This window comes from Saccopteryx leptura, chromosome 1, assembly GCF_036850995.1.
Source record: "Saccopteryx leptura isolate mSacLep1 chromosome 1, mSacLep1_pri_phased_curated, whole genome shotgun sequence".
Taxonomy (NCBI): Eukaryota; Metazoa; Chordata; class Mammalia; order Chiroptera; family Emballonuridae; genus Saccopteryx; species Saccopteryx leptura.
In genome coordinates, this window is record NC_089503.1 from 19,319,114 (window position 1) to 19,341,874 (window position 22,761).

General features: G+C 57.2%; 1 protein-coding gene across 3 annotated transcripts; it reads left to right on the forward strand.

Annotated features, from left to right (window-relative positions):
- Window positions 1-2,934: 2,934 nt before the first annotated feature.
- TP53I11 (tumor protein p53 inducible protein 11) lies at window positions 2,935-22,225 on the forward strand. Of its 3 annotated transcripts, none has more exons than XM_066362899.1 (8): window positions 2,935-3,022; window positions 14,816-14,917; window positions 15,792-15,940; window positions 17,104-17,162; window positions 17,382-17,430; window positions 17,792-17,888; window positions 19,247-19,348; window positions 19,830-22,225. In XM_066362899.1, the coding sequence occupies exons 3-8, from the start codon at window positions 15,812-15,814 to the stop codon at window positions 19,961-19,963; spliced, it is 570 nt and encodes a 189-aa protein (XP_066218996.1). In that variant the 5' UTR covers window positions 2,935-3,022; window positions 14,816-14,917; window positions 15,792-15,811; the 3' UTR covers window positions 19,964-22,225. The 3 variants fall into 3 exon arrangements, with proteins under 3 accessions (XP_066218996.1, XP_066218981.1, XP_066218989.1); XM_066362884.1 differs by having other exon boundaries at window positions 14,816-14,892; window positions 15,781-15,940; XM_066362892.1 differs by having other exon boundaries at window positions 14,816-14,892.
- Window positions 22,226-22,761: the final 536 nt, after the last annotated feature.

The window sequence follows — 22,761 nt, forward strand, 5'->3', positions numbered from 1 at the left end:
GCTGCTTGACAGTCCACGGTCCTGGAGCAGCAGCGTGGGAATAACTCACAGGAGGGAGAGTGGTGGTGGTGGGGGTCGTGTTGAGAGAAGGAGGCCTGCCTCAGAGTTCCTGAGCCCTCAGCTGCTTCTCCCAGTCCCCACAGCCTTGTCCAGCCTGGGACCAGGGGTGGAGAGAGAAGCCCCAGAGGTCTTACCAGGCAGGCTCCCAGGGAAGGAAGCTCTAGAGGAAGCGAGGGGAAGTGGCAAGAGTAATGAAAGCCCAGGCCCTCTCGCCAACATGGTGCTCCTTGTGGCAGCTTCAACCACCCTGGCTTGATAACCCCAGAGCTACCTTTTACAGTTTACAAAGCACCATCACTCCTAAGGTCCTCTCCCTCCCTCCCTCCTTCTTCTGGGCTGCCTATTAATAATATCAGCAACAGTAATTTACTATCAGCCTGTTCTTTGCGTTACATGCATTCACTCTGTTAATCTCCCAATAAGCTCTAGGACGTAGGCTCCACAAGTACCCCATTTTATAGACCAGGAAACTGAGGCTCAGAGAAATAAAAAGCACTGGCTCATGGTCCCATAACTAGGAATATGAACCCAGATTCATCAGCTCCGAAACTCTTCAGCTCAACCACTAGCACCTTTGACTACATCCTCTTCCTGTTTATGCTCCCCATTCCCATGGAGGGGATCACTGCTAAGACCTACGCCCAGGCCCTGGCCCAAGACCAGGCCCAACCCCTTCCCCTTAGTCTCTCTCCACCAGGTACCAAGCTAGGCCCACTGCCAGCATCTTTGAAATCCAATTGCACTTATATTCTTCCTGGGGGAATTCACCATCCATCTGTGACTTCTGGCCACAGACAATGGCATTTCTTGTGCCCATGCACTCTTTCAGCACCCACTTGCACAGGAACACACAGACACGCTGGCATACTCACTCCCGCTTGGGCACAAAGGTGTGCCTGCCCCTGCAGGGCAGACAGAAGCCCAGCTACTCCCTGGCTGGCTCCTGTGGAGACTGGAGGGAAGCGACCCTCCCCCAGCTGGCCTTTCTGACTCCATCTCCCTTCTCTTTCCCTTTTGAGGGAAACATTTCACAATAAGGAATATCACAAGAATAACGATAATAACAGGAATCAGCCATTCCAGTTTACAAACCTTTTTCATATAATCACCTCACTCGATTCTCCCAAGCTCTCAGAGGTAGGTGTTTATATATTTCGATGTTGCAAGTACAACAGTGTCACACAGCTAGTTAGGAGCAGAGCCAGGGTCCTAACTCCCTGCTCACACCCTCTCAGTTCAAGTTCCTTCTCCTGAATCATCAGTGATGACAGTTCACGGTTGCCAGGCACGGAGAACCTATCCTTGCTTAGATTTGAGGTGCACTTTATGAATGTCAGTTTTAATCCACTCAATAACCCAGCGAGGTGAACTTTTTAATGCTTAATGTAAAGATGAGAAGAGTTAAGGGCAGAATGGCAGTCTAAGGAACGTTCCAGAACTAGATGCACATCACTTTAGAAGAGCGTGGGAAGGAAGAGAACAAGAGCTTCTAATGGGCGCTTTAGGGAAAGCGGATGCTGGGGGTGGGGGTGGTAATGAAGAGTCTTCCTTCCACTCTGGGCCCCCAAGCACTTAGCCAATTATTGAGTTGTGGCCTCTGCTCTCTGTGTTTGCCCACAGCCACAAAGTCACCAAAAGGCTGGGGCTGGACTTGAACCTGGCAGTCTGGTTCCAAAACCCACTTGATTAACCTTTAAGGAACTAGTGCAGAAAGAACTCAGACCCGGAGGCAAAATGCCCACCTAGCTAGATGTCTGGGGCACCACTCACCTCTCTCTGCCCCATTTACTTGTGAAATGGGGCATGTCATTAACCTCGCCTGGCCTTCCTCTTCCCCCCACCCTCCTCACCCCCCACTGGTGACTATCAGACAAGATGAAGAGATAAAGGCGTGCTGGGGGGTGCTGGTGGAGGGGGGTGGGAGTTGGGTTGAGGATATTACTGGTCACAGAGGGTTGAAATGAGTCCGGAATCTGGGGGGAGGGATGTTGTTTACAGGAACCTCCTTTTTTCAGGCAGAAAGACTCCCAAAGAGCCTCCAGGACCACACGACGCCATTCTTACCCCCTTAGCCCCCACAGTCTGACACCTGTCCATCCCTCCCCCTCCACATGTCCAGGAGTCCCAGGTAAGATCTTAGTTCGTGACAGTGCAATCTACAGCAACACTGCCGAGGCTGGGTGGGGGATGAAGAAGGGGTGTGTGTGCTCGTATGGGTGGTGTCATGTTATTTTGGCAAAGTCACACCAAGCAGGGGTAGAAAAGGGTGGGTCAAACATTAATGAGAGACATCTGTAACATGGAATTGATCATTCCGACTTGGTTCTGCAAACCAAATGAGTTCATGACTGTAACTTCTTGAGCCGAGGTGCCTGGCACGGATCAGCAGTCAGCAAACAGTGACCATTATAACTGTTACTACTACACACTCAAGTATCTACCAGCCAAGCAGTCCCTTCCACTTAGACACTGGCCTCGGCTCCCCCAAGGGTATTTAAGACAATGCGGTTTGCCAACCTATGGGGATGTTGATAGTCTCACATAAGAGGCACAGTCTTCAGAACTTGCCAAAAAAGTCATCCTGTGTGACGTGGGTCCTCGGTTTTGGTTCCCAAGCTCCTTCTCCTGGGGCGTGAGCGCGCCTTCCGCCGGCGGTTTCCAGGAAAACCTGGGCTGGGGAGCCGGGAGCCCAATCGCCCCCAACCCCTCTCTCCCACCCGCCCCGTTGGCCACCCTGGGGCGAGGCAGCCCGGTGCGTGGGAGGGGAAGGCGCGCCATTGGCTTCAGCGCCGCACTGAGAGGAGGGACCAGCGCGGGCCGCCAGACTGGGGCAAACCCCGGCCGCGCTGTGTACTGCACGCAGTCCAGCCCGGTCCTGTCCTGCCGGGGCGGCGTGATGTGAGCGCCCGAGGTCCCCTTGCACGCCAGCTCCGCGCAGCCGGCCCCAGCATGCGCTAGGAACGTAAGTTCTGCTCCCCACCGCCGCTTCGGAGCCTCGCACTTTCCCCTCCCGCCGCCAGCCGGCCGGTTCCTGCGCTCCCGCGGCCGCAGGGACCCCTGGGGGCAGTTAGAACCCTGCGCGCTCGAGCCGGGCGCCCCACCTCCTGGAACCGACGGATTCAGCCGGGACCCCAGGGATCCCTTCCCTGGCTCTCCAAGGCGCCATTCCGCAGCTCCTCCGTTCCTCTCCTTCGCGCTCTCGGCTCCGTGCCCTTCCCTCTGACTCGGTTTCCCTTTCTCCGGCTTTGTCCCTCCGCCGTCTTTTCCCTTTTGGATTGTTCGTTTCGCCCTCGGCCTCCCCCCCTCTCCTGTTCGCGCTCTCTGCTTCAGAGCTAAAGAGAAACGGAGCGAAAAGCAGTTTCTCTCTCGCGCTGGGGTCTTATTCGGTCCCCGAGCTCAGTTCTCTGTCCCCTCCCCCTCCATCTCTGCCCCCAATCCCCACCCTTGCCATTGTTCCCGGGTCCCGGGCGTGCGCGGAGAAAACTTGAGAGTCCCTCTCCTTTCTTCGCCCCCGCTGGGCCGCAGAAGGAGGCGGTGGAGTTCGCACCGCCCACGAGTCTGGCGCGACCTTCTGGTTCAGGGGGTCGTAGGGGCGGGGGGACGGAGCCAGAGAACCCCGGGGCGACCAACAGCCTAGAGCTCCCCGCCTGGAATCTTAGAAAGTGGGTGAGTAGCTGGAGCTGGGAGATAAAGAACCCACTGGAGGGGGGAGGAGCAAGGCTGGAAAGACCCCAGTCTCCAGGCTGGGGGTGGGGGTGGGGGTGAGCTGGCAGAAACGGAACCCCCCGCCAAAGCTCCAGTTATTGGGGGCAGGGTAGAGAAAGCACAGGTGCAGACAGACGCCCCCGTTGTCGCCTGAGTCGCACGCTCAGCAGGAAGGGGGCGGTGTGGGGCAATTGGCTTGGCGAAGGGTGGGCTCGGTCGGAGGTCGGCAAAAGGCACCCTCGCTGGGGGTCTGTAAGAGGAACCGCCTGAACGTTGCGCCCGTCCCGGCGCGCCCAGCAGGGTCTGGTTCTCGCTTTGCGTCCCTTGCTTCACTGTCCACGCCCCCACCCAGTGCTGGGCTCCTGCCGCCTCCTTGCGGCCCCAGAGGAGCGGGTTTCTCCGCTGGGGCGTTGGAGGCAGGGGCAGGAGGGGGGCGGAGGCCAAAAATCCCGGGGTTCCTCCAAAGCCAAGGCCGCGTGGCGGCTCCCCCACCCCGCCGCTCCGCACTTCCTGGTCCATTTCCTTCAGACAAACTTTTCCTAGTGGGGCTGCCCAGCAGATGAAGGCCCCCGGGCTTCGGGGATGCCCACTCCTATTGTGCGTCCTCTTGGACCTCCGCTCCTGGAGGCCTGTGGATGGGGGCGGGACACAACCCTTTCATCGTGCAGCCTTCAAATACCAGGGACACTGGGGGTGGGTGGGAGGCTGTTGTAGCGGAGACAGGATGAGGCATTGTCAATATCGCAGCCGAAGCGCCACATTCAGCCCATGAGGAGGAAATATTTTTCTTTCTTGGTTGTTAAGAAAAAAGGTATTGCTTATTCTCCAGGCCTCTGTGATCCCATCTGAAAAGTGGGCAGTCTGGCCCCTGAGGTACCCTCCGCCTTCAATATCCTGGAAGCCAGCTGCCCTGGCTTCTTTCCAGACCACATGCTGTCAGCTTCACCATTCCTTCCAAATTCGGAGTAGAGGGCTGAGGCCCAAAGCCCTTCACCCATTTCTGGCTGTCAGCGCCTGCTCGGATCTGCTGTTCTTTGCAGGGCCTGCTCTCAGGCCCCCTGCAGCTCCTCCCAGTCCGCACTCAGCTGCCTGGCCTCCCTGAAGACCTTCTGATTGCTATCCCCACTTTTTCTGCTGGAGAAAGTGTCTGCTCCTCTGGCAGTGTGGGTGTAGGAAGGGGGAGCCATTCCACACATCCTTGGGCTGTTTTTTACTTTCACTCATTGAACAAAGTGTGAGCTGTACACCAAACATGATTTAATGAACAAAGCGCCAGGCACAGGGTCAGGCGATGGGAGACATCTGTGAACAAGATATTCTTGCCCTCGTGGAGCTGACACTTAAGGGAGCAGAGGGACAACTAACCAACAAAAGCAGCGAATTATGTAGTGTATTGGGAGGTGAGGGGGAAAAGTAGAGTGTTGAGGCCCGGGAGGGGTTCCCATTTTAAATAGGGTGTTCAGAGCCTGACCAGGTGGTGGCGCAGTGGATAGAGCATTGGACTGGGACAGGAGGACCCAGCTCGAGCCCATGAGGTCGCCAGCTTGGACCCAAGGTCGCTGGCTCGAGCAAGGAGTCACTTGGTCTGCTGGAGCCCCCCAGTCAAGGCATACGTGAGAAAGCAATCAATGAACAACTAAGGTGCCGCAACAAAGAATTGATGCTTCTCATCTGTTTCCCTTCCTGCCTGTCCCTATCTGTCCCTCTCTCTGACTCTCTCTGCCTCTGTCATACGAAATAAATAAATAAATAAATAAATAAATAAATAAATAAATGGGGTGTTCAGGGAGGCCTCGAGGAGGAGGTGACTTTTGAGGCAAGGCTTTGAGGGAGTGAGCGATGTGGATATCTTTGGGAAGTAAAGATCCAGAAGAGAACAGTCTGTGCCAAGGCCCTGAGGCTGGTAAGGATCCAGTGTGGCTAGGGTGTGGCTAGGGTACAGCCAGGGTGCAGCAAGGCTGCTAGGGTGCAGTGAGGCGGTGAGGAAGAAAAAGGAGGCCAAGCTGCCTGAGAAGGGGTGGGGCCTCCCCATTCCGCAGGTGAAAGAAGTGATGCCAAGAAGCAGCATGTAAGTCACTCTAGGACGCGCAGTCCAGGGGAGGCAGCTGCAGGCGGGGTGCTGAGACTGTGCCTCAGCCCACAGTGCTTTCCCTTCACCCTGCATCCTCAGCACCGGCTCTGTCCCTCCCAGGGGTGTGGAAGGAGCCGCCCAGGCTTAGTACCCCAGGGAGCTCCATATCTCTGCAACCTGTTGCTGGTCCCTTGTCCACCTGTGGTCAGTACTCTCAGGGCAGCATCTCCCTGCTGACCCAGAGGGATCCTATTCTCTCTCCTCCCTCTTCCTTCCTCTGGCCCCCTTTGCAGTATACCTCTCTGTAATTATAATGTAGCCCCTGGGAGGTGCCTGTTCTGAAGCTGGTATGGACAAGGGGGAAACTGAAGCCAAGAACTGAGTCTCCTAGTCGGAAAATAACAACAGGGGCATTATTATGGAGCGTGCACTATGAAACAGGTGCTTCCAGGTGTTTTTTATTGTGGGTACCTTCTCATTTGGGGAAGGTGTCATTATTACACCAATTTAACGGTTGGGGAAATTGAGGTTCAAAGGGGTGGTGTCACTGGCCCAAAGCCATGCAGCTAATAAGAGGTAAGCAGAAGCCGTTGTAGTTGTGACCTCCTCTTTGAACCCCTAAGCCAGAGCCCCAAACCCTGTGAGAGATGGTCAGTCCTGGACTGTGGCTCTGACCTGTCAGGGTCCTGGGAAAAGGATAGGGACCCTTCTGACTGTTTCTCCCGACCCACCAGAAGACATTTGCTTCTGAAAAGTTGACTCAAAATGGTATTGTATCCCTCAAGGAAATTCCCCTCCTCCCTTCTTCCCCCTCTAAGTTCCTGAGTAGCTGCAGGGGTGGGGGGAAGAGGGAGGGGTGGGAGGAGAGAAGGATGTGTCCACTGCCTTCTCACAGGAGCTCCGGCCCCTGGGATCCGGAAACACCAGCTGCCTTTGAGGGCCCTGACATGGTCACTGGGACAAGGGGGAGACTGGCCCGTTCCCAGCCTGAGAAGGACAGGAATTCTCCATGTGCTTGCTCTGCCTTTTGTGAGTGACAGTAGGGACAGGGAACACCCTCGCAGTGACTCCTGAGAGGCCACAGAAGGCTGTACCCCGCCTCCAACCCGCCCTGCACACAGTAGCAGCTTCAGCCCCCTGGCCGAGGTCCCCAGGGCTGTCCCCTCCCGGCCCTCTGCCCTGCCCTCCCCCCTCTCCAGCACAACAGGCAATGTTTATATTTTGTCTCTGAAGTTTTGGAGATGTTTGTTTGTGTGAAAGTTTGGCCTTCTCTCCGCCTTTCTGGAAACTAGGCGCCTTCCAAATGAGGGAAGCCAGTGGCAGGATGGAAGGAACGTGTGTGGCCTTGGGGACAGGGAGAGGGGTGGTGGGACTTGAGGCTGGGCAGCTGGAGTGTGGCTAGTGGACAGCAAGGTTTGGAAGCCAGATTATGAAGGTCACAGCTGGGAGGGGCCCTAGGGACCACACTCCTACTATATCTTTTTTGGATGAGGAAACTGAGTCCCGGAGTCCAGCCTTGCAGCTTCATTGCAAACCGGCTGCTGCCAGCTCCAGCGTGCAGGCAGGTTCTTGGAAATGGGGCGGGGAATCCCTCCTTGACTGCAGAGCTTTGCCGTGGGAACTGGGCTCGTTGCCACTGCAGGATTCGCATCATGCTCCCTCCTGTCCCTGCCAGTCCTGTCATCCTCACCCTTTGTAGCAGCGTGGACGCTGAGCCCGCGGTGATGGTAGGACGTGACAGAGATGGATGACGCAGCCCCACCCGACGCTGGCTCACCAGCTCCTTGAGAGGCAGGGCTGACTAAGGCTGGTCCAGGTTTTAGAATAATTATGCTCTCTGGGGACACACAGCAAGGAAGCCCTGCCACATGGCAGCCTGGTCTCGGCTTCCTTCTGTAGTCAGTGGGCCCTGAGACCTGCCCCCAAAACCTGCACTCAGAGGCCACCATGATGATGTCGGTAACACTGTGTCCATCCAGCCTCCCGTGTGTCCGGCAACTTCCTAGTTTAGCCCTAACGCACTCTAGTAAGTCAGGCATTATCAGCCCCATTCATAGTAACGGAATGGAGACTGGTCATCTGCCCAAAGGCACAGGCGAGTCCCAGCCGAGAGGTGAACACAGGTGCCTTTATCCCCCACAGTCCACTGCCCAAGGGCCCAGGTAGTGGGAGTGGGGTGATGGGCTGCCCCAGAAAGGAACCCAGGGTGGGTGGTGTGGACTCTCTCTGCCTCCCTTTCTCTCTGGGCCCTGCCTCCCACCCCCTGGCGCTGCCCTGTCCCAGACCCCGTTTCCAGCTATTTTGCGTGAATGTGATAACAGAACAATGGGTCTCCCTGCAGCCCTTCCCAGGTCCTGTTGGCGTCACAGGGCTCTAACCAAGGGGGGCTGGACCCCAGGGAGGGGCGCAGACGCTGGTGCCCGCCAGGGACTTTCAGGGGGCGATGGGGACGATGGCTTGGGGCTTAGCTCTTTGTGGAGGTCAGGCTCGCCAAGCAGTCTCCCCACCCACACACACACCCCAGCTCCGCTCCTGATGTCCAGTCCGAGCACAGTTCATCTGGTTTGAGTGTCAGCTCTGCCGCTTACCCCAGGAGGCACTTTGGCCTTAGTTTCCTCCTCTGTACAATGGGGGTGATAGTACCACCCATCTTGTAGGTTGTGATGGGGGGTTACTGGGAATTTCTGGTTTGGAAGTACTTGTCCCCAAGTACTAGGTGTATGCCCCTGGGGGCCGTTCTCCTCCCCCAGGTCTTGTTTGAACAGGAAGTGGTTCTTGGCTGTGACACTGAGTGGCAGTGATGCCCCCTGGAATCATGGGGGTGGCTCGGCAGCTGGTGGGTGTTCTGGGTCGCAGACCACTTCTTCTCCCCCATCTTTGCCAGTCAGGTTCCATGATTGGGACAGCTCTGCAGTCCGTCCGTTTCTATGGAAACCAGCCTTCCTGAGAGAGCTACAGGGGGTTGGGAGAGCGGGCAGAATGATGTCCCAGCCCATCTGCTCTGCTACAGGAGCAGGGCCTGGGCAGCAGCCCGTCACTTTACTAATTGCTGTCCTTTACTTTAGCACATAGGGTGCCCGGGCTCTCAACTGCCTTTTCTCACTGTACCTCGTCACGACCCTGTAAACCAAGAAGTGGTGTCACACAGGAGGAAATAGAGGCTCAGAGAGGTTAAGAAACTTTCCTGAGGTCACAGAGTAATTGAGGGAGAGGTGTTTTTTTGTTTTTTTTTTTTTTTTTTTTTAATTCATTTTATAAAGGGGAGAGAGAAGGGGAGAGAGAGAGAGAAGAGAGAGAAGGGGGGAGGAGCAGGAAGCATCAACTCCCATATGTGCCTTGACCAGGCAAGCCCAGGGTTTCGAACCGGCGACCTCAGCATTTCCAGGTCGACGCTTTATCCACTGCGCCACCACAGGTCAGGCGAGGGTGAGGTTTGAACCCAGGTTTACCAAGCAGTAAGTCTGTGCCCTCCCGCCCCCCACCCTGTGACTGTCATCCACCGCTGGCACTTTTACTGCCCCTGAGACCTCCCTTCCTGCCTGGTGCCATCGGCAGTAGGGGGTGGGGGACTTTACTTGGCCTCTGCCCAGTCCTGGCCCCTCTGTCTCCATGCCGCTGTGAGCTCTTTGGGGGTGTTCTTGCCTGGTCTCAGATATCACAGCACATGAGGAACGGGCGGGGGTGGTGACACGGGCTGCAAGGAGTCAGATCTTGGCCAGCAGGGGCCTCTCAACCTCTCCCCACACTCACTAACTTTTCATAACTATTTGTTGAGCCCTGGTGCCAGGAACGGCCGCAGGCCCTGTTGACACCCGCCCCTTGGCACTCCCCTTCTGGTTCTGGCCGCAGCTTTTGGAGGCGCTGGGGGCAAGGTTTCACCTGAGTTCTCACCCAGTCCTCTAACCTCGCAGTGTCCTGGGCATCCCAGGTATCAGGCCTTCTGCTGAGAGTGTCTGCACCCTCTGCTGGGATCTTCAGCACCCATGAGCCCCGTGCCCAAGGCCACCTGCCCAGTGGCGGGAGTCCACATTCAAACGCAACCCTGCCCGACTTCCAAGTCCCTCTCCTGCCCTCCTCTGCCACCAGCTCGTGTGTGGCCTGGGGCAGGTCCTGTGTCCCTGGGCCTCAGCTCTCTGCCCTGTGTGTTTGGAGCAGAGCCTCTCCCCGGGCCCTGCCACATGGAACTGAATCTGGTCCTGAGTGTTCTGTGTGGGTCAGAGGTCCCCAAACTACGGCCCGCGGGCCGCATGCGGCCCCCTGAGGCCATTTATCCAGCCCCCGCCGCACTTCCGGAAGGGGCACCTCTTTCATTGGTGGTCAGTGAGAGGAGCCTAGTTCCCATTGAAATACTGGTCAGTTTGTTGATTTAAATTTACTTGTTCTTTATTTTAAATATTGTATTTGTTCCCGTTTTTTTTTTTTATTTTAAAATAAGATATGTGCAGTGTGCATAGGGATTTGTTCATAGTTTTTTTTTATAGTCCGGCCCTCCAACGGTCTGAGGGACAGTGAACTGGCCCCCTGTGTAAAAAGTTTGGGGACCCCTGGTGTGGGTAGTGAGACCTGCTGCCTTTAGCCTATCTCATTCGCCTGTCCTCACAACTCTGTGTGCCAAGGCCAAGCAGGGAGACTCTCTGACTGGCACAGTACCAGCCCTGCCTTCAGATCAGTAAGTCTCAACTGCCCGTGACATGAGTCGGAATGTGGGCTGGAAGTGGCCGCGGTCACCTGGGCTGAGACCCCGGAGTCCAGCGGAGGGAGGGCGCTCCCGGGAGGCGGCCACACAGAGACTCACGGGGGTGGGCGGGGCCTAGAGGGCAGGGAGCGCCTTCCTGGCTGGGCAGTGGTTCAGGGATGGAAACATCTATTTAAAGGACGGCGACTTTGATTTGCCAGTTTTATTGGGAATTGAGGTTAAAGAGAAGCCGGCCAGGGGCAGAATGCAGAGGGTCATGAACTCAAGTCTGGGGTGGGGGGCTGCAACCCACATTCTCCCTTCTTGCCTAGCTGGTCCCCCCAGGTGAGTGTGTGGGTGGAGGGGCAGCCCTCTCACCCTCTGTCCTGGCCGGGGGAAGCCTGGCACCTGAGGAGCCCAGGGCCCTGCAGAGGGCAGCCAGGCCTGGGAGGGAAGCATGGCAGCACTGCCAGGCCGGCTTTTTCCACTGGGCACGGCTGAGTGAAGGAAGAAGGGAAGTGGGAGCGGGCCGGGCCGTCCGGCAGGGACTGTCCTGCAGGTGCTGCCCCGCTCCCTCTCTGTCCTCCAGCACCGCCGTGCGCGGGCGTTCTCCTTACCCCCATTTCTGGGGCAGAAACTGAGGCCGGGAGACTTGGCCAAAGGCCTGCAGCTGGTAAGAGAGCAGAACTGGGATTTAAACCCAGGTCTGGCTGCCCCCAAAGCCAGTGCCCAGCCAGAGTGCAGGGAGAGGAGTGGAGGGAGGTGCCCTCTGCCCGGTCCCGGGTTAAAACGGGGGGGGCAGGCCTTAAAGAAACACATAGAGCGACCTTGAAGGGAGGACAGTTCAAGGGAGACCTGAGGGGTGTGTGTGGGGTTCGCCCTGGGAGTGGGCACGCTTACAGGCCGGTGGGTGTGGAGTGTTGCAGCTGCCCACCTACTCTTCCCTGGCCGGGCCCAGTCCTGCAGATGAGAAGGGACAGAACTCTGCTCAAGCAGTTAACTCTGCAGGAGCAGGTGTGGGGATGGGGCCCACTCCCTGGACATCAAGTTCAAGATCTCACTATTCCTGGGAGGCAGGCCCCAGGGCCTTTTCTTTGTCAACAGTGAGCTCAGTGCTTGCGCTGGGCTCGGAGGGTGGCTGCAGTGGGTCCCACGGCCCAGGTACCAGGTGGCAGTGCCTGTGGATAAGGCTTGTCCCTCCTACGAGTGATGCCAGTGTCAGATGGAGCCCCTGTCTGCACCCAGCCCCAGCGGTTGGCACTGCCACAGCTGACAGCTTTCCGTTTATGGTTCAGGCCTGTGCTGCAGAGGGGAGGGGGGCTTTGTGTGTTGCTGGGGAGAGGACACTGGCCAGAAGAAGGCCGCTGACCCTCTGAGCTGGAGTCACCGACACAGCCCAGACCTTGTGAGCTATGGCTTGAGAATCAGTCTTATGCGATGGGCCTGAGGTCTGGGGGCTTTAGCCAATGGGGTAGAGATACAGGGGATCTTCCGGTTACAACAGTTCCAGTCTCATTCCTACCACAGTGAATTTTGGTGTAAGTCGAAACATACCCTAGCCTAAGTCACTTACTGTATTCCCTCATGTATAAGATGCACTTTTATTTTGGGGCCCAAAATTTGAAAAAAAAAAAGACAAGTGCGAAAAAGCGAGAAATGCAAGTAAAAAACATCTACAACAATGAGCACAAAAACAAGTGCAAAAAAGCAGGAAATGCAAGTAGAAAAATCTACAACGCTATATAAGATGCACCCAGTTTTTAGATCCCAAATTTTTTGAAAAAGGGTGCATCTTATACATGGGGAAATACGGTACCTATCCTAACACAGTGGTAAAAATCATAATCTAGAACAGAAAAAGGAAAAAGGACATAAATATAGGAGCCATGATAAGGGCCAAAAAGTCTCCAAACAAAGCAACACAAATGGAGCGCTTGTGCTTTTAACAGTCCAGAGCGGCGTAGGTGGTAAGTGGACTGGGGACGCCATGCCCCTCACTCATACGCCGGTTACTGCGTATTCTTCTGCCCTGCACAACCAAACTAGTGTGCCCACGTAGTCCGTAGTACAACACTAATGGCGTAAGCCAAAACACATCCCGATTTTTAAAAGTTTTTATGGGCATGAGTGTCGTAAACTCAAAACGTATGTTGAGACTGTCGTAACCCAAGGAGCCCCCTGTATTAGGAAACGCTAGTTAAGCCCTTCTGGTTTTCCCTGGCTTCCATCCCAGAGCCGCTGCTGCAAGAAACATGGGGGCCGCAGGGTCTGAGTGCCCATCTCAGTGAAGCACTGTCCGGGGGCCAGGCACACTGCCCCACGCACTTCACCACCGACTGTATCTTGTACCCTCATGACGTCCCTTTAAGGTAGGACCCTTTATTTTCCCAAGTACAGCCCAGAGAGATTAAGTGACTTGCCCACAGGCACACAGCTAAGAAATAATAAATCCAGGATGTGAACTCAGGTGTGACTTCAGCAGTTAGGCTCTTAAATCCTTAGGTCTTCTGCAGTTAACTGACACTTTATACAGCACTGCCTGTCCATTAAGTCATTTCTCCTGAGCCCAGCCCTAGGGGGAAAGGAAGGGTTTCCATTTCACAGATGAGAACACTGGGGCTCAGAGAAGTAACTTGCTATGATTGATGGCTGATGGGTCAGTGCCCCCTCCCTACCCATGTTGTGAGCTACTTAAGGGCAGAGGCCCTGTCCCACCCCCCTGTCCCTGGCTCACACCATGTCCTCCCTAAATGCCGTTTCTTCGCTTAAATATGCAGGTGTTGTGCTGTGTGCTCTGATGAAGCTTCTCTTTTTGTCCCTAAAGCTCTGAGGTGGGAAGTATAGCTCCCATTTCACAGATGGGGAAAACTGAGGCTCAGAAAAGTGGAGTGACTTGCCCAACTCACACAGCCAGGAAGGACTGAGGGGAGAGAGAGGGTTAAAAAGCCAGGGGGGCCTATTGGAGGACTGACCATACCTGGTGCCGGGAGGTGCTTGGGCATTGTGGGGAAATGCAGATGGGTCTCCGCTGTGGGACACAGTGCGGCGCTTATTCCTAGTGTGAAACGGAGAGTTGCCATATAACTCAGTATCATCCCACTCCTGGAAATTTGCCTTAGAGAAATGAAAACTCAGGGTTACACACCGCCTATCTATGGAGGTTTATAGCAGTTTTGTGCATAGTCGCCACAGTCTGGAATCAAGCCAGTTGTTCCTCGGCGAGCGACTGGATAACGACACTGGTCTGTCTGTCCCTTGGAATACAGAGGCTCTCAGGCCTACCTGGCAGTGGGAGGGATGCCAGGCTGATTACAGCTTCTTTCTAAACTCACAGGGAGGTGGTGGCAAGTGGCTGAAGTGTTGTGACAGCCCCTAGCTCCCCGAGGAGCAATGCAACTAAACCCTGGTTGCCCCATGGGGCTGGCCACCTCCCTGCCTGCTGGCATTGGGCATTGAGCTGCCTTCTGGTCCCTACCAGCTGCCTCCCATGCCCCAGGTGTGTGTGTGGAGGAAGCATAGCCCCCCCCCCCCCCATTTGACAGATGAGCAACTGGGCTGGGGAGCCAGGAGGGCCAAAGGGCCTGGACATCGCACTCACTGAAGACCTCTTAGACCGATTTTGCCCTTATTTCCAAACTCGGGCTGGTGTGCTTCCTGCCTTGTGTATCGACATCCAAAGCCTCATTATCCACACACACACCCCACCCCCCCAGTTTGATCCTCTGTTCTGATGTTTATTTGCTGGGTGCTTTATGACCCTGTGGGGCTGGAAAACTAGAAGTGACCCTGGGTGTGTCTGAGCTCTGCCTTTGGCAACCCTGGAGAGGAAGGCTCTCCTGGGCCAGACAGCACTGAGACCTGGGTCTGAGGCCTGGGCAGGGGGGTCTAGCAAGTCCTGCTCAGGTTCCTAGCTGAGGACAGGTGACTTCCGCGCCTCGTCTGTAAGTAGGGGTGGGTTTCCTGTCCTCCCGGAGGGTGGCCAGAGGTGGGACTGAGATGTTGCAATCGGGAGGCACCCAGTTCCGCGCCTCGTCTGTAAGTAGGGGTGGGTTTCCTGTCCTCCCGGAGGGTGGCCAGAGGTGGGACTGAGATGTTGCAATCGGGAGGCACCCAGTGCTGGTGCTACTGTGACTCGACCCACCTCTGTTGAACCTCATTGAACTTGTTTTCTCCACCTGAGAAATGGCTGTAAGCAGCACCCTCCAGCAGGGCGGAGTGGCTGTAATTAGAGGAGCCTGGGGCTACCCCAGGGCTAGCGGGGAGCCTTTCTTCATTGCGGTTACACTCCTGTCCCTCCTGCGTAGGTTTTGTGCTGACTGAAGGCTAGGACGACTCAGCTCCTCTCTGCGTCTCCATTGCCCAGCACGGTAACTGGCACACAGTAGGTGCTTCAAACGTGGCCCAAGGTAGAGGTGGGGGTGGCCGGGGACTCGGGGCTGTGGAAAGTCCTGGGCAGACATGGGGTAGGGGGTGAGGTTGGTGGTGGGTGCTGATGGCAGGAAGGGGACAGACTCGGACTGTCCGAAGCCCTACCCGCACCCCTGCCCGTCCTTCCTCTGGCCCCGCTGGGTCCCGGGATCAGCCCCTTCCGCTTCCTGTAGTCCTGGTGGGTGTGAGGGAGGGTGTCGGGGGATATGAGGGAGGGAGGGCAGGAAGGCTTGCCGGGCAGCAGGAATTGTCTGGGCAAAGATTCAGTGGGGAGCCTGGACCCCGGAGGTCAGGAAGCCCTGCTTGGGCTCATTCTTGCTGCTCAACCTTGAATGCCTGACTGACCTCAAGACCCTGTTTACTTCCACCCCCAAGGAACCATTGGGTGTAGTCTCAATCCAAATATACTGCTCACAACAATTAGGGGATATTTCAAAATGAATATGAAACTATAAAATACCCCCTAACTGTTGTGAGCAGTGTACTTATCCTGAGCCCTGTCCTCTAGTGCCGTGTACCCAGCCCGGTCACCTGGGGTGTGCCATGTCCACTTAGGCCAGACGGGCTGGCAGAGCTGCCAGGGCCAGGGGCCATCTGTGCCCACGGATTTTCCAGATGAGGAAGCTGAGGCCAGAGAACAGCAGGGACCTGGCCCCTTTTCGTCACAGCAGGTGGCCAGGGAGCTGGGCACCAAGCCTGTGCCCTCAGAGTCCTGAGATCTGCTGCTGCCCCAGGCTGAGGGGTTTCTCCACAGGCCCCGGGCTGGGGCTGGGGGCTGGCCGCCCTCTGAGGTCTGCAAGCTGGGCGGGACCCATGGCCTGCAGCTGGTGTCCCCTGACAGCCCCTCTGCAGAGTCCGGGCTCCAGGACGAGATGGCGGCCAAGCAGCCCCCGCCTCTCATGAAGAAGCACAGCCAGACGGACCTGGTGAGCCGCCTGAAGACCCGCAAGATCCTCGGAGTCGGCGGGGAGGACGATGACGGGGAGGTGCACCGCTCCAAGGTGGGCCACGCCTGGGGCCCCGCCCGCCTCTGAGCACGGCCTGGGCGGCAGGTCTACCATCCTGGGCCAGGAGCAGCTGAGACCCACATCCCTGCAGGAGCCCCAAGACGTAGCTCAGTTTTCTGGAAACTTCATGGAGAAGTCAGGGGGATGAAAGCAAAAATGAAAACATCGTTAGAATTAATGGAGTGCCTGGTATTGTACCACTGTTTTATAAGCATTATTTAGTCTTGCTAGCCTGGGAAGTGCAGAGAGAGAGACAGAGAGAGGGACAGACAGACAGGAACGCAGAGAGATGAGAAGCATCAATTCTTCATTGCGGCTCCTTAGTTGTTCACTAATTGCTTTCTCATATGTGCCTTGACTGGGGGGCTACTGCAGACCAAGTAACCCCTTGCTCAAGTCAGCGACGTTGGGCTCAAGCTGGTGAGCTTTGCTCAAACCAGATGAGCCCACACTCAAGCTGGCGACCTCGGGGTTTCAAACCTGGATCCTCTGCTCCCAGTCTGACACTCTATCCACTGCTCCACTGCCTGGTCAGGCAGGGGGCCTGAAATTTGGAAAAAAAAAAAAGTATATTACATAAAATTATTAAACTCAAGTTTTATTCATCATAGAATTCATACAACTCCTCATCACTGTCAGAATTCCCATCCATTAGCTTGTCCTCCTCTGTGTCTGATGACTGATGACGAATCACTGTCTTCATATATAATAACTTCGTCCTCAGTTCCATCTATAGCGTTTGAAATGCCACAACCACTATATAAGATGCACCCAGTTTTTAGACCACAAAATTTTCAAATAAGGGTGTGTCTTATACGGTGACCCATTTTATAGATGAGGAAAGTAAGGCTCAGGGAGGTTAGGTGACCTTTCCAAGGCAGAGCCCGGCCCAGCTTCCAGCCCATGCCTGGCAGACTCCTGAGCTTTCATTCTCAGCCACCGTTTTCAGCTTCCCTTAATCTCTGGTGTCAGGGGAGCAGGGAGAGGTGGCCTCATTGTGACCCTTCTAGCTTGGGTGGCTGGCGGGCTAAGCAGAGGTACCCAGGTGGACCCCTGAGCACGCGGGGGGTGAGCGGAGGGTCTCGGGGGCTGAGTGGGCTGGGCATGCTGAGCACTTGCCTTCACCCTGGTGGTCTCTAACCCCTCTGTGTCCACAGATCAGCCAGGTGTTGGGCAATGAGATCAAGTTTGCTGTTCGGGAGCCTTTGGGACTGAGGTGAGCGTGACGTGTGAGTGTTGGTGAGGGGTGGGGTTTGGGGGAGGGGCTGCCTCATTAGCCTTGCCCTCTGGTCTTGCCCTTGACTCCATCTCATCTCATTCCCTCTCCCCAAACCAGCCATCCCTGGGCACCTTGGCTGGAGAGGGGTGGGTCCCCTGGGGGCTGGGGGTGGCAGCTAGTGGCCTGGCTGTGACCTTCCCATGGCTGCCTCCCCAGGGTCTGGCAGTTTGTCTCTGCTGTGCTCTTCTCCGGCATTGCCATCATGGTGAGCTCCCGCCGCAGCCCTGGGAACCCCAGGCCTAACCAGGGCTCCTCCCCTGCCCTGGGGCCCTGCTGCCTCTCCCACCGTCATGCTGAGGTGCCATCTGTCAGCACTTGCTGGCTGCCTCCGTGTCCTGGCACCTGACACTCGTCCCACCTGTGCCTGCCTGCCCCAGAGCATCCTGGGCCCCGTGGCCTTGGCTCTCACTCCGCCCCTGGCAACCCTATCACCTTCCGTCCTGGCATGGAGGGGTGGGGGGCAATCCACATCCTGACCCCGGACTGCCTCAGGGACCCTGGCCCTGTTCCTGGGGAAGGAAGATGTCCAGGGGGTTTTCACAGTGTCTCCCACCCGCTGTCCCCAGGCCCTCGCCCTCCCTGACCAGCTCTATGACGCAGTCTTTGATGGAGCCCAGGTGACCAGCAAGACCCCCATTCGCCTCTACGGGGGTGCCCTCCTCAGTGAGTATTGCTGGGGAGGACTCTGAGGGAGGTGATGGGCAGTTAGGAGACCAACTGGGTTGAGGGGAACTTGGGGAGCCTTCCTTTGTGTGGGAGCTCACCTTCTTAGACCCCTCCTTCAGCTGATGTCTATCTCTGCTGGGTGTATGCTGCCATCTTGTGGCTCACTTGTAGAATGAGCCCAGTGGATTGGGGCGTCTTTGCCATAGTCTAAGACAAGATCTACGGAGCATATGCTGGGTGTAGTGCACCACCTGGGCACTGGGTGCAGAGATGAATGAGGCAAGGCCCTGCCCTCCAGGGCCTCACAGTCTAGAGATGCAGGTAACTCTACACTGTGTCTGCAGAACCCCTCATGCCCTTGGGCCTCTCATTTGAACCACTTCTGTTTCCTCTTCAATCTTGAGTCACACACAGTGCCTGTTAGGAAGCTGAATAACATAGATGGTGTTCCTCTCCTTTTCCAAAACATTCTGCAGCTCCCGATTGCTTTCAGAATAAAGTCCCAGATGTTCCTCTGGCATTCAGGGTCATCTGTGGGTGGATCCAGCCTGCCTTCCCAAAGCTACCTCCCCCACATGCAGCCATACCTCGTGCTGCCTCATCCCCAGTTTCAGAAGGCCTCTGGGCCTTTACACATGCAGTTTCCCCCAGTCTTGTGCTAATTGCATTTTTACTCAACTGTCAAGGGCCAGCTCCAGGACCTCTGGGGCAGGGGGTGGTGGACACGGGGAGGGCTTCAAGCACTTCACCCACAAGCAGGAGAGCTAGAGCTTTGGGCTTGGGTTTGTTGAAATTAAATAAGTACGTGTCTGGTGTTCAGAGCCAGCAGAGACTGAGGATGCTTGGCCTGGTAGAGGCTAAGTAAGTGGTTCCCCCACTGGAAATATGGGCTGCCTACCTCCCCTGGGGGATTCCTTAGAGACATTCCTTAATGGGCTCAGGCTTTCTGTCTCTAGGAGTCCATTTAAAAAGAAAATGTGGTTGTAGGACCAGGTAACCATTTACTCATAGACTGCCATCATCCCAGAATCGTAACAGAACCTGATAGAGGCAGGGGACCTGGAACTCAGGTCTCCCATTTTACAGGTAAAGGACTGAGTTCCAGTGAGGGGATGTGACAGGAATGGACTTACTGGTGACACAGCCGATCTGAACCTGCAGGGAATGGGGCAGGGGATAGACAGATGAGGAGTGTTCACTGGAGGAAGTGCTTGGGGGCAGGAGAGGTGGGGGTACCGGGTCCTGGCTCCCTGCCATGTGGGGGCGGAGGGACAAGGAGCACACCCCCCGCCCTGCCCTGAAGGGGTGGGCGGTCAGGCTGTCTGGCCCCCAAGCCCCTCTTTGTCACGGCCTAGGCATCTCCCTGATCATGTGGAATGCTCTCTACACGGCCGAGAAGGTTATCATCCGGTGGACTCTGCTCACGGAAGCCTGCTACTTTGGGATCCAGTTCTTGGGTGAGTCCCGAGGCAGGCAGGGCGGGGAGGCTGATGGTGGGGTGTGGGCAGGGCAGCTTTGCCCCCACAGCTCGTGCCCCGTAGGTTTCTAGGACGTGAGGGAAGCCTGTCTGAGGGGGAGGGACCCCTGTGGCTGTGTTTTACCTTTGTGCCTGAGCCCCTGTGCTGTCACAGCTGTATCTGCTGAATACACACACAGGCATTCCTACAGTCTCCCCCACACACGTGGGCAAGTGCCCGCACCCGGCACAGGTGTGGCGGCACACACCGGCTCTGCCCACGTGCTCACCCCCTTCCTGCCATGGGGGACATTAGAACAGACGTGTCCGTGGGGTCAGACAGCTGGCAGAACCCCCTGGGTCAGGGCGGGTCCAGAGAGGCGGCCCTCCCCTCCCCAGGGCTCCCGGACCAGCATGCTGTCCTGAGGTGGGGTGAGGCCACGTCCCTCCTCTGACCTCTGACCCTGGCCTTTCTCCCACAGTGGTCACTGCCACGCTGGCCGAGACGGGCCTCGTGTCCCTGGGGGTCCTGCTGCTCCTGGCCAGCCGCCTCCTCTTCATCGCCATCAGCATTTACTACTATTACCAAGTCGGCCGGAAACCCAAGAAAGTCTAGCTGAGCACTGGGCTGGGGTTCCTCTGGGGCAGGGAGACCCCAGGCCTCAGTTTCCCTTTGGTTCACGGAAGGCGGGAGGGAGCCTGCCCTGCACCAGGCGGACAGGCGCGGCCCCTCTCCTTCCTCCCAGGCACTCCCCGGAGGCTGTGGCTTGGACTTGCAGGTCTCGGGAGGGGCAGGGCCTCTGCGCTGTTCTCTGCCCCACACAGTGACACCTTTCCTGGGACCCCTCGGCCTGCAGGCCCCCTGGATAGACACTGCCTGAAGAGCCTGCCTCTCGGGGATCGGGCTGGGGCGGGGCCGCTTCCCCTTGTGCCTGGAGGCTCTTCTGTCTTTTGAGAGGCTGTGGGCTGTCCCCTGGCCCTCCCCTTCACCTGCAGTCCATCCAGTGCCCAAGCAGCTGGACTTGGCTTCTGCCTAGGCCTGGCAAGCCCAAGAACTTGACCTTGTGCCCCTACTCCTTGCTGTGGGCCCTCCCCACACGTGGGGGCCCTTCTCTACCCCTAAACACACACACCTCCCTCACCGCAGCCCGGCTGCAGGCCGGTGGGCAGGGGTGGCTGACTTAGCACGGCCTCGCTGCCTTCCTGTGACATAGGCCACATGCCTCCAGCTGGCCTGGGTCCGGGCGCTGCTGCCCCCGACGAACAGATATCCCCAGCTGGAGGCCACCTGTGAGTCCTGGGGTTGGAGATGAAGGAAGGAAAACGGTGACATTGTCCTTGTCCTTTGGCACGTTCTCCAGGGTCTGATGCTCACCTGGCTCAGCCCCTCATCCACCCTTACCCCTCCCCCGGGCGCGGCCCTCTGGACCTCCAGTCTGGGCTGCGCCCAGGGTCAGGCAAGATAGGACTGGGTGTCCTTCACACTCAGCAGGAGAAATGAGTAGAAGTGTTTCATAGACCACCTCCTCTCGTCTCCCACCCCCCACAGATGCCCTGGAGAAGGATGGCACCTGGTGCCCTCAGAGCTAGAGACCCCCCCCCCTGCAGACCCCCTCCCGGCCTGTGTGTCCCCACGTACTCCCTCCCCCTCCCAGCGCTCTCCTCCCCTCCCCCAGGACACAGGTGTGCTCACCAGGGATGGCAGCCCCTGGGTTTGGGGACAGGTGCGGAGAGAAGCAGCCCAGGCTCCAGCCTCACTTTCCAGCTTCAAATAGAGCGTCTTAGAGAGGCAAGATGGATGGATGGTCCTTCGAAGCAGCCCAGTTCTGGCTACTGCCAGGTGGGCCTGTGTCTGGGGACCTTGCCCCGTCCACACTGAGCCTCACCCTGTCCTCCCCATGCCCAGCTGTCCCCGCAGACACATGCCCAGTGTCCAGAAGAGCAGTGGCCCCATCACTGGCACGCAGCTGGGCAGGGAGGCCCAGCAGGTCCGGTGCCCAGGGCTGTGTAGCTGGCAACCATGGTTGAACAGAAGGAAACCAGGGCTCTAAGGAAGGACCTGCCCTTTCCTGGCATCCTTCCTTGTCATTGAAGTCTGTGCCTGTCCCCAGGGAGAGAGCCCTGGGCAGGCTGGGGGCCACTGTCGACTTTGGGAGGCAGTGTTGGTGACCACATCCTTAATCTGACCCTTGCTTTTTTTTTTTAAGGCCAGGCTTTGTCCTCCAGTGGCTGATGGGTAGTTTGTCCTAGTATCCGCTGGGCACGGCTGGTGGACCCCTCCCGAGGCCGGCAGGGAAGTGGGGCTGGGGCTCTGGAGTCGGGCTCTGCGTTGGGCATGAGCCAGGGCTGAGCTGGCCAAGGCACCTCCCTGTCCGCTGGGGTGCGGGGCGGGGCACGGACCTGTCCCGCGGGCGGTAGTGAGGGCCCGCTGGGAGGGCGCCGTCCAGGCTCACACAGCCGTGGTGGTGGATTCGGCGCTGCTTGGTTACACATCCCAGTGAGGCCTGCAGGGTAAGGTCTGGTAGACAGGCCTGGCCTGGGGGTGGGGGCGGGCGGGCTGTTGAGGAGCCCCGATTGGGGAGGAGACAGCGGCAAGGGGAGAGGGACAAAGGAACCCACATCTCCTCGGGAAGGCCTCTTGTGGGCCCAGCTCCCATCTGGACGGCTTGGGAAGCCCCGGAACACCCCTTCCCAGGCCCCCCAGACCCCCCAGACCCCCTCTGCCACAAGAGCCCAGGAATCTCTTGCCAAGCTCCTGCCCCGGCCCCCGTCTACCCTGCCCCCAAATCAAGACCACCTCTCTTCACGGTCACTATTTATTCTTCGTTCCTTTTTCTTTTTGTAAGAAACGGTCACAAAAACCAGTGCAAAACCATCAGTGTGGGTGTCCTGTTTTATATTACAAAAACTCTTGATATATAATATAAAAAGGGGGCTCACGGAAGTAAACGATAAATTAGCTCTGCTATCTACTGCAGGGACATTTACAATTTTCAAAATAGACTTTGAACATAGGGCCCATGAGGGAAAGGAAGAGGGGGCTCTGTGGAGATGGGGTGCTGGGGCCTCAGCTTGCTGGGGGGGGGTCCTGACTGTGCCCCGTAGGCATGGGTGGGAGAAAGGGACCAGGGAGACTGAGGACAGGCCCCAGCCCCTGACACGTATCCCCTCCTCCCAGAGGCAGGGACCAACAGGGTGGGTGTTTGACTCCTGTCGGAGGTCTTCCCTGGCCCTTGTCCTGTCACCGGGTCCTAACGAAGTCTGCAGAGGCATCCCTACCCGCTGCCCCCTGCAGCCGCCAGCACCTGGTATGGACGGGCTCTGTCTGGACCAGCGAGGCCAGACCGGAGCCTGAGAGAGAGGCTCCTGGGTTGGGGCGGGACCTGGTTTCCCACCGCCCTCAGAACGGCCCCC